Source organism: Protopterus annectens, chromosome 8.part0 (assembly GCF_019279795.1).
Source record: "Protopterus annectens isolate FY-2018-M chromosome 8.part0, PAN1.0, whole genome shotgun sequence".
NCBI classification, from domain to species: domain Eukaryota; kingdom Metazoa; phylum Chordata; order Ceratodontiformes; family Protopteridae; genus Protopterus; species Protopterus annectens.
Window position 1 is genome coordinate 1,644,936,473 of NC_056741.1, and position 15,475 is coordinate 1,644,951,947.

General features: G+C 39.3%; 1 protein-coding gene across 4 annotated transcripts in view; it reads left to right on the forward strand.

Annotated features, from left to right (window-relative positions):
- Positions 1-15,475, forward strand: part of GLB1L2 (galactosidase beta 1 like 2) — a 2,046,079-nt gene that overhangs the window by 1,293,320 nt on the left and 737,284 nt on the right. For all 4 annotated transcript variants that reach the window (XM_044081172.1, XM_044081170.1, XM_044081169.1 and 1 more), the window contains exon 8: positions 5,467-5,531. In XM_044081172.1, coding sequence (XP_043937107.1) covers positions 5,467-5,531 — 65 coding nt within the window. The remainder of the gene's footprint in view (positions 1-5,466; positions 5,532-15,475) is intronic.

Consider the following 15,475-nt stretch of genomic DNA (forward strand, 5'->3'; position numbering starts at 1 on the left):
ACCTGACTTTGGGCACATGGAAGGTGCCCTGAAGATTTGTAAGCTGGCCAGCTGTTATATCTTTGGTGGTATATAACCCATATAGCTAAGGCTACTGCAGCAGTGATAATTTGAACTTCTACTGTTATGGTAAGTTTACTTATACAACTGTACTTTCCCATTCACCATGCACTAATAACATTGTCACCAGATCCTCTTTATTTTCAGTTAGGATGTACAAATAATACTTATAAGTCATAACTTTTTTGCTTTCCTTCATACCATATACATAGACCTCATATCTATGTTCTCCAGTAAATCCTTAACAAATCTATCCATAGGATCATAGGAGGTTACTAGGCTACTGACCCTAGGGTCCTTACAAGCCTAGTCAAGTCTTACCCATTATATCCACAATCAGCACCTATCATCCCTGTCCAAGAGGTACATAGGTGGGACCCCCGTGGTGAATTTATGGTTACCCATCCAATCGTCCAGATTGCATTTGAAGAGGTCCAGTGAGGTGTTCTGCTTGCACTGGAGTCTGTTCCAAAAGTGTGCAACCTCTGTTACACAAATCTGTCCCTCAAGCAGGTTTTAGTAATGTCACATACCAATATAAGGCCATTAGAGTGAGTAACCATGTACCATTTGACTTATGGATATGCAGCATTTCCAATAAAGCAGGGTCATAGATTGCATTATATGCAAGGCAGAGATCGCCTCTGAGTAGTCTGTATGAAACAGAATAAAGTGACAATGATTTCAGATGATCCTGATAGGAAAGATGCTGAAGACCTTGAATTTTCCTTGTGAGGAACCTTTATGGTCTCTCCAGTTGCTGCAGGTGCTTGGAAAGGTACATACCGAAAGAGGCATTGTACTCAATTATTGGCCTGATGAGAGAAGAGTACAGGGAGGTTATAATTTTTCTTCTGGAGGCAGTGCCCTTGCTTATGAGATGAGCATTATAGAATGCCCTTCTTACCACTGCAGAGACATGGCTATCAAAGGTAAGGTTGCTGTCAACTTGTATGCCCAGGTCTCTCACCACTGTTGTTATTGAGCAGGAACATCACTCTTGCAGAAAGGGATGATGATACATTTTTTTGTATTGAGTTAAAGGCCATGACTTTGGCACCAGTCATTTGGGTGCTTGGTAAGTCTGTCTTGTATGTTGACATCATTATCCAGATAAACATTTTAGAAATGCTGACTGATATTCATCTTTATGTAGAAGAATCTGCCCAACAATCCATTATTTAAAACTCTTCCTCTGTTCATACCATTCCCTTAACCATACTGCAAACCTCTTGTGTATCCCTTCGTCTTGTAAATTCCTTGGTAAATTCCCATGGTGTATATTAGCAAAATTTTCCATGGGTGCCCTACTGCTGTTTGATTGCAAACTGGTCAAAGTTGTAGCTGGTCAAGTTTGTCTTCTCTAAGTTAAATTCCCCTCTTACTGTTTTCTGTAGGAAGTTACTTGCAGTGTAGTTTCTAAATGTGTTACATTAACCATTTGAAATGCTGAAGAATAAATGGCCCAAAAAACAGTCTTACATATAGCCAGTCCTAGATGGCCATTTCTCGGGATGTTCCCTTTTCTCCAAGGTATGGTTATCTTGGAGTTATAGTATATGTTTTTAGGTGTGGGATGCTTGCCTCCACATCACGATTTGCTCTTCTCGTGTAGTTTTTTTCCCCCAGCTTGTCAGCATTCAGCATTTTATGAACAGACATTACAATAGAGAGCTATGTGTCAACAGTGATTTCTTTATTTTGAGAGATTTCTCTCTCCTTTGTGTTTTGTATGTGCATGGAGTTTGTATATATAATTTTGGGTTTTATTTGGGGGAGGGGATTGCCCTGCCGGCAAAACTACTTGCATTTCATTTTTTCATTGGATTGAATTCATGACTAGTTGTGGCAGTGATGTGTTACAAACCGAGCTCTAACTTGAATCATACTGGAACCACATCCCTGTGTACGTGCTACTACTACCCCCATCATAAATGTCCTGTAATCTCAAAGAGTAAAAAATGTACCACATAAGTCTGAAACATGCTGATCACTGCAGGAAATTGCCTGTCAGCTTTTCTTAAGAAGCTTTGCAATTTCAAATACATATTTAATTAAGCTGTAGCCCTCCAAAGTCATCCTTAACCAAAGACAACAAAATCCTCTTCCTAAGACTATCTGTATTCCCTTACATGACAAACTGCCTTACCTCTGCCAGCAAAACCCTACTCTCGCTGTCCATTCCTTTACTCTTGGCCCAGTCACACACACTAAATGCTACCCATATATCCTGCAATCTAGTCTCACTATAAGCATTCCAAGCTTATTGCTTAATTATTTCATGCATTTCAGAAGGATGCAAAAATTCTCCTCTTTCCAACCTCAGTGAAAGCTTCTAGCTTTAGTTGCTAAAACACAAAAGCCAAAAGGCTTCAAGACCAAAACAAATCCAAGGCAGAAGGTTGCGAGCAGCAACTATTTTATTTGATAAACCGATTAAAGCCAAAACAAATAAGTTACATATACATTAAGCTCTTTCATCCCTTATCAGAACTTCATCAGAATGTAAAAATAGTTAAGCTACAAAACTTTTATACACACATCCATAAGCAATGACAACACTTCATTCGATGTTTCAAGAGGTAGTGTCTCCAACTATTCCTAGGCAAAGTAGTATCACAATGCCATCTAGTGTTTGGAAAATTAAGTACAGTTCATCTTAACAGTCTTGCAAGCGAGGTAGAGTTCTGTAAACTTTTTATATTGACCAGATTGTGTTTTTGTGTATACATAAAAAATTGTTTCGGTGAAAAATCTTAAATAAAAAAATAAAAATCACGTTAACATAAATGTGTAGTTTTTGAAATAACTATGTAAACCATAACTATGTTAAAATTGTATACATAAACATCGCTCCAAAAAAACTAATACCTAAAAGTAACTCCACATTCAATGCATGCAATGAAATGGTAAAAGATATTAAAAACAATGGTAGCGGACAAAAGGGGTATTCAATTAGAGTATATAAGATGTATGTTAAACTTCGTTTCCCTGAAGGAGCTTGAATGGGAGGAAAAAATGTATGTTGAGTACAAAGTTCACTTAAATAGCTTTATTTGTTGATGTGTTGTGCATTTAAAATGTAAAAAAGGTGCTTAAAGTGCGAACCCGTAGCAAAGGGGCCAGAGGTATTATTGTACCATTCGCCGCTACCTTTGTTTTATTACCTAGTCAGTGTTTTAAATTTCAACAAGAGTGCAATCGAACAAGACTCATCAAGTTCAGGCCAACCATGGGCATTCAAAGTCAATTGCCAATATAATTCCCTTCCAGTAACTGTACCAATGGACCTCCCCTCGTTCCCTCCTTTAAATCCTTCTATAACTACGAACTTCAATGTGTGACTTGTTGTCCAAAACATGTCTTGTTAAGGCATTATTGGGGTTCCTTTTCCTGATATTATACTGATGTTTATTTTTTGGAGTGATTGACCAAACCTGTATACAGATACGTAGCATCTACTAGTAGATGACCAAAACATGTAAGCACATATGTATCCTTTACTACTAGATTACCAAAATTTGTTTACACATACATAGCCTTTACTAGTAGATTTCCAAAACTTGTAAACACATACATAGCCTTTCCTAGTAGATTTCCAGAACCTGTATACACATACACAGGCTTTACTAGTAGATTTTCAAAACCTGTATACACATACATAGCTTTTTGTTTTCAACAACTTGTATCTTTGTAGTTCTGCTGTCTGCTTAACTGTCCAAGTTACTACCATTTTTTTTTAATTACATACTTGGACATTGATACATATAGCATATGCAGATGCCTTTAACCCCTTTTTACATATTATGTACTCTGTCTTTAAGTGTAATGAATTATATCTGTGTAACCCGGACTGGACCTGATATCAGTCAATAAACTGGGACATAGTCATGTCTTTTTCCTTCTATGCCACTGACTGGCTTGAGATGTGAAGAGGTTATTAATGTGAGTTCAACTGTTCGACCAACTTAATGTGGACCAGATTTGTTTATAGAGTCCCTTGTTACAACTATTTTATTGGTTCTGCAGACCTTACAGCATTTTTCCCATTTAGTTCAAATTAATAATCCCCATCACATTCTTAAGAAACTATATTTGGATCCACACATTTTTGGAAACCTACACCCAGTTTCTATCAGGTTGTAGCACTACCCTTGTCTAGGTAGTCTATGATAGAGTGTTCTATTGGATGAAGCCAATAGGACATGTCATCCTTCCTGTTTTCTTCGTGGTGGCATAACCATGGCAGCGATAGCCCTTTGCTCTGGGTATGCCTTCACCTGCTCAAACGTTACTCAAATTGGTTGTATTAGTTTTTATGAGAATTGATAAGCTGCAGTTTTTCTTTGCTCCAGGAGGGGAAAGGTTTCCATCTATTACGTGACACTTTAACATGGCTTGTTAACTACCACTAGTTAGTCACCTTCCAGGAAATGCTATGGTCAAAGCCCAGTGCACCATGGGACTGACTGCCTCTAGTACTTTCCACAGAAATATCTCTGCCACAGACGTGTGCCATGAGCACTTGGTCCTTGTTGCACACCTTCAACGAGCATTATCGTCATCTCAGTCATGACTAGAGAGTCAACTATTTTGGGGAATTCAATAATCCAGGACTTTGCTTTCTGAGCCTCCTCCAGCCTGCTAGTTATTGCTTTGGGTTCAGCCTAATCAGGGCTATTTGTATAAGGGTCCCTGATATTAGATATAACAGGTACTTTCTTAGCATCAGTTCATCCATTAGAAAACCCTTTTTGATGGGTCAAGAATACTCTTTCTCCGTCATCCATCAGATGAGCAGTTTACCACCAGTTGCAGCTGCTGGAGTTCCTAGTACAGTTGTCAGGTATGCAGTTTTATATCTCTTATTTAACTGTGTTGTAATAAATCTGTTATTTGTTTGAGTAAGCGTGCTTCTTGGTAGTATAGGGATAAACTAGAGAGCTCTTAGGATCCACACTCCTATGATGCAGATGATGCATTATGTCATGGATTGCACGAGTGCAGGTGTGTGTGGGCATGCCAAGATGTTGGATTTTAATTTTAAAAATGATAATTCTAATCAGGTGATTATCTTACCCATGCATAAACCCATTAAGAAGGGTACTCTTGAAGACCAGGTGATGCAGTAAGAACATATCTGATTAATTTACTGAGGGCTTATTCTCCATGCATGCATTATAACTTATAAACTGCATTAATGTGTATCTCCTTATGACAAGAATAATGTGTTTAGTCTGTTGTTGTACATCATGTATACACGTATATAGCATTCTTTTTTATTTTTACAGTAAGCTGTCATATCTGGTTAGGCAACTTTTTCAATATTCTGTTATTTAAGAGTTTGTTTCACTTCCTCTTCTAAAAATGTATATATATTTTTTATTTTTCATATTTTTTAACCAGTTCTGGCTGCAATTAATTTCAAGAAGCTGGGTCCTGGGCTTGTTTCATTCCTTGACAAGGTGCAGGTAGGATTATATAGTTTTACTTATGAAGTTATTTTCAATAAAGTAATAAATTGTGATTTATTTTTCTTCCTAAACATTTTTATATATTAATTTTTTATTAAGTATATTAGTCTGCATCTAAATGTTGCAAGATTTTCATAACTTGCTCGGTAGAGTTCTGTTTAACACACCACATTTTTAAGCTTTTTCTGTTGGGTTTCCGAGTCATATGGAAACTTTCTGACTTGTCTTCTTTGACAGGAAAGTATCATCTGCTGGTGCTGCCACATGGTGGTCAAAATCAAATGTGGTCTGCTTGGCTAAGGTGCTTAACTGGGTTCTGCAAAGACAACTTCTAGGAAGTCTGCAGGGTTTGGGGTGTTAGGAGAAAGTCTGAGGAAATGAACAGCAGCTCAGGGAGTAGAACATAAGAGATTTGGATGACAGATGCGTTATCAGGACAAAAGAAAATGATTAGCATAGTACTTTTGTGACTGGTTATGGTTCTTCACTGTGGTCCTTTGAGATGTATTTGAGGGAGCAGAAAACAAGTTTGTGGATGGCAGAAATATCCTTGTAGAAGGAGAGGATCACAAAGGGAAGAGTCTAAGAAAGGACTTGGAAAGAGTGTAGGGAGGAAAACCCTTTTGGAGAACACAAAGATGTCAGACTCACTTAATGTTGCACTCCTGAATGTGTCATCCTTTGGATGAGATGTTAAACTGATGACCCATCTGCCTGAGTTGGTGGTATCTTAGGTGGGTTTAAAAGTTCCCATAGCAATGATCAAAAATAGTAGAGGACGTTCCCCAGTACACTGGCCAAATTTCCCCTAGTCAGTATGAATACTACCTCTGGTCTCCCTTGAAAAGCGACCATTGACCTAGTGGGGCTAATGTGGCCTCCCAAGTGTAAATAAATAAATAAAATAAGTAAATAACGGGCAGGTTAGAGACCAATAATCTCATTCTGTCAGTCACTTTTAATATAAATTTAAGTCCTAGGCCACTGTAGTGTCTCCTTTCAGCTCTTTAATTGGTTTAATAACTGTCATCAAGTCAATGATCATTAATAGTGATATACTGAGGACACCAGTTAAAAATTTGGGGTCATTTAATCTTCAACATCTTTAAGTCCTTTTCTTGACCTTCCTAACTACAGGTGCAGATGACTCAGTGTTACAGAAAGCCGTAAGTTTACAAAGCAGTATTATGTTTGACCACAGGTTTGAGGACGTTTACCTGTAGTTCCACTAAAGGCACTTAGTTGTCCATGATCAGAGCATAATAATGCTGATGCTGTTTGGAACCCCTGCCAGGACTTGCATGAGTTTGTCCAGTAAGGGTGGCTGATAATGTTACTCAAAGGTTGCATATTGTTAAGTAGCTGATTCTGACTGCATCCTTTTGTGGCATTCAGTCCATAAATTAATACTCTTTATAGAAAGAGTAATCCAGAGATTAAGCTGTGTTGTAGAATATCAAGGCATTAAGTTAAAAGATCTATGATCTGTAGAGGGCTGACCCTACAACCAGTGTGTGATCTCACTCTAATAACTATTGCCTTAGCTGGTTATGCCAAGGCTATGCAAACACGCATTAACTTTTTTAAGGATTTATTTTAGTTCCCAATAGAGAGCATCAGTTCAGTTTTTCTGAGTTTGTAGAATAGTGTCCAATATCCACTGTACTTTTTGAACTACAGATCTGATGTCATTTTCAGTCATTCCTCAGTGGGTTTGGATCTGATCCTTGGATCCGACTCAGCCACTTTCTTTAGATTCTAGGATCCGGCCGTGGAGCTCCTGCTTTACCCATAATGCACCTGACCAGTAGAATACCTCAGATCTTGTTTGCCGCTGTTCAAGATGGTCAAGATTGCGATTGGTCGAGCTCCTTCTGGGGTTTTGTGAGTGAACAATTTGTAATTTTTGTTGTCTATTACAGCTTGTCCTTCTGTTTATTAGTAGACGTAATCCCCTTACAAAATCTTGAGTGCCCCTGCTGATGGACAGCACTTGAGTGAAGTGACGAACATTCTAGAGAACTCCAACATTCTAGCAGACAAACTCATCAACCTTGAAAAAGGAATAATCAGTAGAGCATATAAAATACTGCATGATAACTATAAGAATCAATTAGAGGTGGTTAGAAAGGAGTGGAACGATAGATTGGAGAAGTAATTCACAACAAAACAATGGGAGGATATATGTATGTATGCCTCTCAAATATGTAACAAAATCTAGAAGATTTCGGATTTTTTCTTGGAGTTGTTTGGATAGATATTTTTATATCCCAAGTAGACTCCAGAGAATTTGGTAGACAGCAAATGTTGGAGGTGTGACAGGGAAGAAAGAGGTACTTGGAAATATATTTTCTGGGAGTGTGGTGAGTTGACAGACTTTAAGGATTCTGTGGGATGCACTGTCAGAGATGCTGGGTTTGCATATTGTTGTGATGAGGGAATTGATTTTTCTGAGCTATGATAGAGAAACGGAATTGCCTAGACATGGTAAGGCCTTGTTGTGTCTAATTATGGTGGCTGCCAAAAAAGCAATTTCTAAAAAATGGAAATCAAAATCTTAACTAACTGTATTAGAAGTAGTGAATATAGTAACAGAGATAAAACAACTGAAACTGACATCTTTAGAAAAGGGTAGGAGCAAACTATATAGGAAAAATGGGAATTGTGTGAACAATACATACATGGGAGGAATGAGGTTTAAAAAAAGGCAGGTCTTAAATGAGTTATGTAATGTTTGACTGAAAATGATTGGGGAGATTATAAGTGATGTATAATGTTTCAGTATGGTTTGTGACGTAATGCTTGCAAGTAGGATTGTATTGGTGTGGTTTGCTTTCATTAAATAAATGTATGCTTGCTTATGTCTTAAGTGATGGTTTAATGAAGCTGCTTCTTGTCTTAAAAAAAAAGGTCAGGAATTGAATAATTTATGTAACGTTGCTTTGGTTATATGATATATAGCAGTATATGTGAAGTATAGAATATTTTAATGTAAAATTGATACAGTTTGATTACTTTTATATAAATGTAAATTTGCCTATGTCACAAGTGATTATTCAATAAAGACGTTTAAAAAAATGGGGTCAACCTTGTTGTGACCTATTTGCATCTCCCCAAAACAAATGCAGCAAATTTTTGTCCTTATCCCACCTCAGGGATAGTCACCGAGAGATGCTAAAGTCCATGTTTGGCCCTCTGTTCTCCTTTATGCATATCTTTCTCTGCTTCTCATCCCCAAAGTTTCTTCAGAAAGCACTTTGGTTGAAGAACACAGTAATCTTCATTGCTCCCTTTTGGCCTTGAGAGGTGTGGCTCCCCTTTCTTTGGCCTCATCTAGTATGTCCTCCTTGGAAACTGTATCCCAGTCCAGGCCTGCTATCTAACCCTTCAAGGCAGATTCACCCGGACATTCAAGTTGAAATCATAGTTTCCCCAATTCCAATGGTGGCTAGACATTCCAGGCTTTCCTCCCAAGTACGAAAAATCCTATTCTCTTCTCATAAACCTTTGACTAGGAGAATTTACAAAAGTAAATGGAAAACTTTTTCCTTTTGGGCTCATCAGAGATAGTTGGATCCCTTTACCTCACAGCTTTCAGCTGTTCTAGATTTCTTTGCCTCCGTTTTTCAAGGTGAAGCAAGTTTTCCCATTATGAACTCATTCCCTCTGTTACAGCTCTCTTAAGTTTGTACTTTTAACTCCCAGTGGGTGTGGCTTGAGCCTTTAAAAAAATAAAGTTATCACCTTACAGTTCAAACAAATATTCATATCTGTGTAACCATAAGTGTTACTAGCAAACTGTTCAGAGTAAATTAGTCTTTACAATGGTGGCATTCATTCAGTTTGATGCTTTGAAAGATTTTATAAGCAAAAATAAAGGCAGCCAATATTAATTTTTTAAGCAAGACACTTACTGCTAGCCGAATTTTCTTCATACAGCTGTGAGCTTTCATATGAGGTTATGCAGTTCTGTCTGTGTTGTCTGAATGTTGAGATATTTAGAAAAATATTAAAATGATTACAATACAAAAACAGTATACAAATAATATTCAATACCTATGCCTGCATTAGATAGAGGTCAAATATCAGTGCACTTGTGCTTGCCATTTTGTATGCTTTAAAATGAAATGTTCTGTTACTTTGTATATAGCATGGTTTTGCAATTAATAATACAAATATAAACAAGCAGTATTTGACGCCTAGAGGTGGCAGTAGGGGTTAACTGCAGAAACTCTTGGAGGTGCAGTCTGCTTTAATGAGTTAAGGTTCAGTTAGCAGCAGTATCAAAGTATCACATTGGAAATAATGCTTCTTCTTTAGCATCATCTAAATTATGTAAGGCTTTTCTTAAGGGTACCTTTTTACTTAGACCTCCAGTAAAGGACCCTACTCCACCTTGAAACCTGACTGTGGTTTTGCAAACCTTAGTACTTTCTCCCTTTGAACCGTCAACTAAAGTTTTTTTCTGGGAAAACTGTCTTTCTGGTAGCTATAACTTCTACAAGATGTGTATCTAAGCAGTACCTTCCAAACCATCGTATTTGATATTTCACAAAGACGGGGTTACATTACGCACAAATTCTTCCTTCTTAACAAAAGTTGCCTCTGAAACCAATATCAATCAAGTCACCAGTTTACCAATTTTTCTTCCCCAAATTTGAAAACAAAGGAGAATACACCTTTCATCTTCTTGGTGTACATAGGCAACTTTGCTTTTACCTTCACAGGACCAAGGAGATTAGAAAAACTGATCAAGTATATGTCTTCTTGACTAGTAAAAGATTTGGAAGACCAGTTTCAAAAACTACACTGGCTAAATGGATAACACGTTGTATTTCCTATATTTTATTCCTTGAAAGGCATAACCTTACCAAGACAGCCAAAAGCTCGTTCGGCCAAGTCAATATTTACAACTTTTTGAGCTAGAGCCCCTATTGATGACATTTGTGCAGCTGCCACTTGGTGTAATACCCATACCTTTATTGCTCACTACAAATTGAATATCATCTCCAGAAATAAAGCTGCCTTTGGTTCCATGGTTCTCCGGAACATCCTTCAATGAGGACCACCCAAGGTCACCGTGGCTGGGGACTCTGTCCCATTCATTGCGGAACTAACGGAAATGACATCATCAGAAAAAGAAGATATGTAGTCACCATAGCGTTCCATCTGTGTTATCCATTTTCATTCTTCCTCAACTCTCTTCCCTCCTTCCCCTGTCCATGACTTTGGGAGAGACCTAATGGACTTGTTAGGAACCATAATTCCTGTTTGAGCTCCATATCTTTCAGTTATCACTTTTCTGTCATAACATTGTTAATGTATTTTGTGATTATAATGCATATAATAGCAACAAACTTGATCTGAGATATTCTGGAATAGCTTGAGAATCAGATCCTAGAGTCTTTATAAAGTGGCCAAGTTGGATCCAAGGATTGGATCTGAACCCATCCGTTGAGGAAGAATGAAAATGGACAACACAAATGGAATGTTATGTGAGTACATAACTTCTTTTTCCTGGACATCTGCCTTCCTTTTACATCCTGCTCAATGAATAGATGAACATGTAGCTTTTATTTCTATGCCTCCCCTATTGTGCCATTTTTAGACAAAGTCATGAGCACAAAATTACCAACATGAAAAATTCTTATAAATGAAATTTAAAGGTCATGCTGCTAAACACTAGGAGTCTTAGCATGAAATTGCACTCATTGCAAGCATTCATTGCCCTGGAGGATGCTGACATTTCTGCAGTTACTGAAACCTGGTTCAGAGCTGTGGAGAGCACCCCAGCTTCACCAGGTTACTCATCCTATCATACTTTCAGACCCCAAATGGAGGGCTACAGAGCCAAAGGACGTGGAATTTCAATATTTATCAAAGACATACACACCTCCAGGCTGGTCAAATGGTATGACGGACAGGAGACACGCCAAGTGAAGTTAACTGTTGACAAAACACCTATTCAAATAATAATTAGCTACAGAACCCCAACCATGACTCTGGACACCCACTCCACCTGTCTGAACTTATTTGAATCCATCAAGATTCAAGCCTCTACCCTGATCCTGGGTGACTTTAACTACTCAACCATAGAGTGGAAGACCTATTCTTGCCCAAACATGAATGCTTAGAGATTCTTAGACTTTGTCAATGATAGTGCATTGGATCAACTGATCGACAACCGTATCAGAGGTGAAAATATCCTGGACCTGGCCCTAACCAATATGAGTAGCCACTGTAGCACTCCTTCAGTGTCATCCTCCTTAGTAAGATCCATCCATAAAGCGATCACTTTTGAAGTCACCATCTCCCCTGAGCCCCCCTGTTGTCAGGGTCAAACGAAAAAACTTGTCCAAGGCTGACTACAGTCTCCTCAGAGCAGGTATAAGCAGCTTCACAGCCACTGTCCCTTCAGTTGGAACTAGCACTAATGTCCAAGCCTACACCAAAAAACTATATGAGCACCTGCATATTTCTATGGACTCAGCAATACCTGACAGGACCAAATCATCTTCCTCAGGGAAAAGTAAACCTGTCTGCTGGACAGCAGCAATAAACAAACTCTATAATAAATGGAAAAATTTGCTGTCTAGGGCCATGGAGTAGTAGGTGCCAAGTTGGAAGCAATCTCTCCTTTGTCTGAACAAGCAAACAAGGTCACTGATGAAATCCTCTAAGGCTAACTTCGAGTCCAAATTGGCCACATCCACCAAGGACAGTCACAAGGCCTTCGTCACATATGTCCACAATCTCAAAGGCAGCACCCAAATCTTCTCTTAATTGGTTGTCAATAACACCACATGCACAAACGCCATAGATATAGCCAATCTACTGGCAGACAGGTTCAGTGAAAACTTCATCCCCCTGTCCCCCCATCAGTAAACCAGGACATCCCCAACACCTGCCCCCTCCCCACATCACCAGGGAGCAGGTCCTTAATGCCCTCTCAAAGGCAAAATTACACAGGACCCGATAACATGAACACCCTACATGAACTCAGTCATGAGCTCTCGGCTACATTAGACACACTATTCAACCAAAGCCTGAGCACCGGCTTCATACCAGCTGAATGGAGGACAGCCACTGTCATCCCTGTACACAAAGGTGTAGCGTCCACTGACCGAGGTAATGATAGGCCCGTCAGCCTAACTAACCTGATCTGTAAGGCCATGGAATGCATTATCATGGACCTTATAAACAAGGACATTGGCAACCTCCAAATGCTTGACCCCACACAGTTTGGTTTTGTAAAAGGGATATCATACCTGTTAAACTTGGTTGCCTTTGAAACAGTCGCCAAAGCCATGGACGAGGGGAAGATGGTGCACACTGCCTACCTTGAGCTAACCAAAGCCTTTGACACTATTTCCCACTTGGGCATAATAGATGAATTCTCCCAGCTAGGCATCAACCCATATGTTACCAGATGGGTAGTTAACCGGCTCACTGATAGAACCCACTCAGTCAAAGTAGGGGAAGCCACCTCTAGTAGTAGACCCGTAACGAGTGGTGTACCCCAAGGATCAGTCTTGGGGCCTCTACTGTTTGGGATGTACTTTTCTGAAGTGCAAGCCAAAACCAGTGGTTTGTGGCTGACCAAGTTTATAGATGACTGCAAGCTGGGCATGGTCTTACATTTCCCTAGTGATATGAACAACCTCCAAGAGAGCCTTACCCAAACTAATGACTGGTGCCAGAAGCATGACCTCAAACTGAATACCAAGAAATGCATCATTATCCCCTTTGGGGAAAATGTCATCCCCACTAATTATCACATTAATAACAACACACTAAACATGCAATCAGTCGTGAGGGACTTGGTCACCCAGGTTGATAGCAACCTGATGTTTGACCACCGTGTTGCCTTCGTTGTACGTAAGGCTTTCTACATGACCCACCTCATAAATAAGGGTATTTCATCTAGGAGCAAGGAGGTCATAACATCCCTGTACTCCTCCCTTATCAGATCAATTATCGAGTACAATGCCACCTTCGGCATGTACCTTGCCAAGCACATGCAGCACCTGGAGAGACCACAGAGGTTCCTGACCAGGAAAATCCAAGGTCTCAAACACCTATCCTATACAGATAGGCTAACAGCCCTGTCCCTCTACTCAGTCTTGTACAGACTGCTCAGAGGTGACCTGTGTCTGGCATACAAGGCCATTTCAGACCCAGCCTTAATGGAGTTGCTGCATATCCGTAAGACAAACTCCACTCATGCAATCTGCACGCAAGGCTGTAACCTGGTTTGTGACATTAATAGAATTTGTTGGTGGGATAGATTTGTGTCCCAAAGACTCCCCCATCTGTGGAATAGACTTCCTCTCCATGTCAAGCAGAGTACCTCTGTAGTCCTCTTTAAGAGGAACCTGGTTGACTGGATGGGAAACAGAAAATACACCCGTGCGATCCCACCTGTGTCCCTGCTCAACGGGGGAAACAGGTGCTGACTTTGAGGGAACATGGGTAAAAGTCTTGGCTAGGTTTATAAGGGCCTCTGAGCCAGTAGCCTAGTATCATCCTATGAAATTGCTGCCCCCTTGCTCTGCCCTCCACAAAAATACACAGCAGTGTCCGTGTTCATTCCCTAAACCTGACATCATTTTCCAGTCACTGTTTGCTTGGTTGACTTGTTCATTTTTAGGTCCACCCTCTTCATGTGTATTAAAGCTCTCAGCAGACTTTTTTTCTGCAAACAGTGTGAGTTAAGACTTTAACAGTGTAGCATCACAGGGGTGTAGTACTCTATTGTATTCATTATGAAATCTACTCATTATGTATTCATTGACCACAAAAGCGGAGTTTTTTTTTTTTTCACTTCCAGCTCTGTGATGCAGAGGGACGGTAGCCCTGACTATGGTTGTGACCAAGGTTTAATTAGTGAACCTGGGTTCCACAGGAATCAACTGGGGTAATAGGGTGAGGAGTGAATATCAGTTTCTCACTACTATTTTTTTTTTTTTTTTTTTTTAAACTTGGCCTTCAGAGAGAGGGATGAACATATCAGCAAGTAATATTTTTCTTATATAACCTTACATTACAGTAGATGTTGTTGAATGTTATTATGCTGTATTTTGGTGTTCTTTGACACAAGCAAGGCACTTGTAGTACTAGTCTATGGGGAAACATCGATGCAGCCAAAGAAGGCTCAATTTAAAGAGTCTAGGAAGCAATTTTTTCTTTTCCTCCAAACACAAGCATACATCTGGGCTGAGATGGCATTTTGGAATTTGGGTGTTTAGCCAGAAGGGCATTTTAGTGGTAAGATTCCTGTCTCACATTTCCAGTGTCAAGGGTTCAGTTCTATCAAATAGTAATTATCTGTGTGGAATTTTATTATCCCTTTTGTCCGTCATTGGTTTTGTCACAGTACTCTGGTTTTCTTCTCCCATCCAGTGCATATTGGTTGACAGGCTGTACTAAATTGTCCATGTGTCTTTTGTATTTATTTTTTTTAGTTTCTCCAAATCTTCTGGGTTTCTAATATCATGGCAGGAATGGACCCCATTCCTAAATCAAAGTATGATTAAAGCTCATGAAATTACTATTGTTTCAATCTTTGATGTCAACCAAAAGTGCTGTTCACAGCACCTCCAATGTGCCCAGTAAGGACGACTTCTGCAATTCATACAGAGTTACATGTATTGGTAACATATCTAAATACGGTTTAGATTTTTTTTTGTAAGACCCATTGCTCCCACTAGTATTGGAAATGTCCGAGTATCTTTCCTCCACATTGCTCTCATTTCCGCCTGCAGATCCTGATATTTTATGACTTTGTCTCTCTCTGTATGCAAGACACTGTAGTCACTGGGTGTGGCAATTTCAGTGATCAGTGCTACTTTTGTCTTCTTTTCATGGACTACTATATTCGGCTTTCTAGCATCTATCTTTTGAACTGTTGGTAATGGGTGATCCCATGTTATATAAACTTC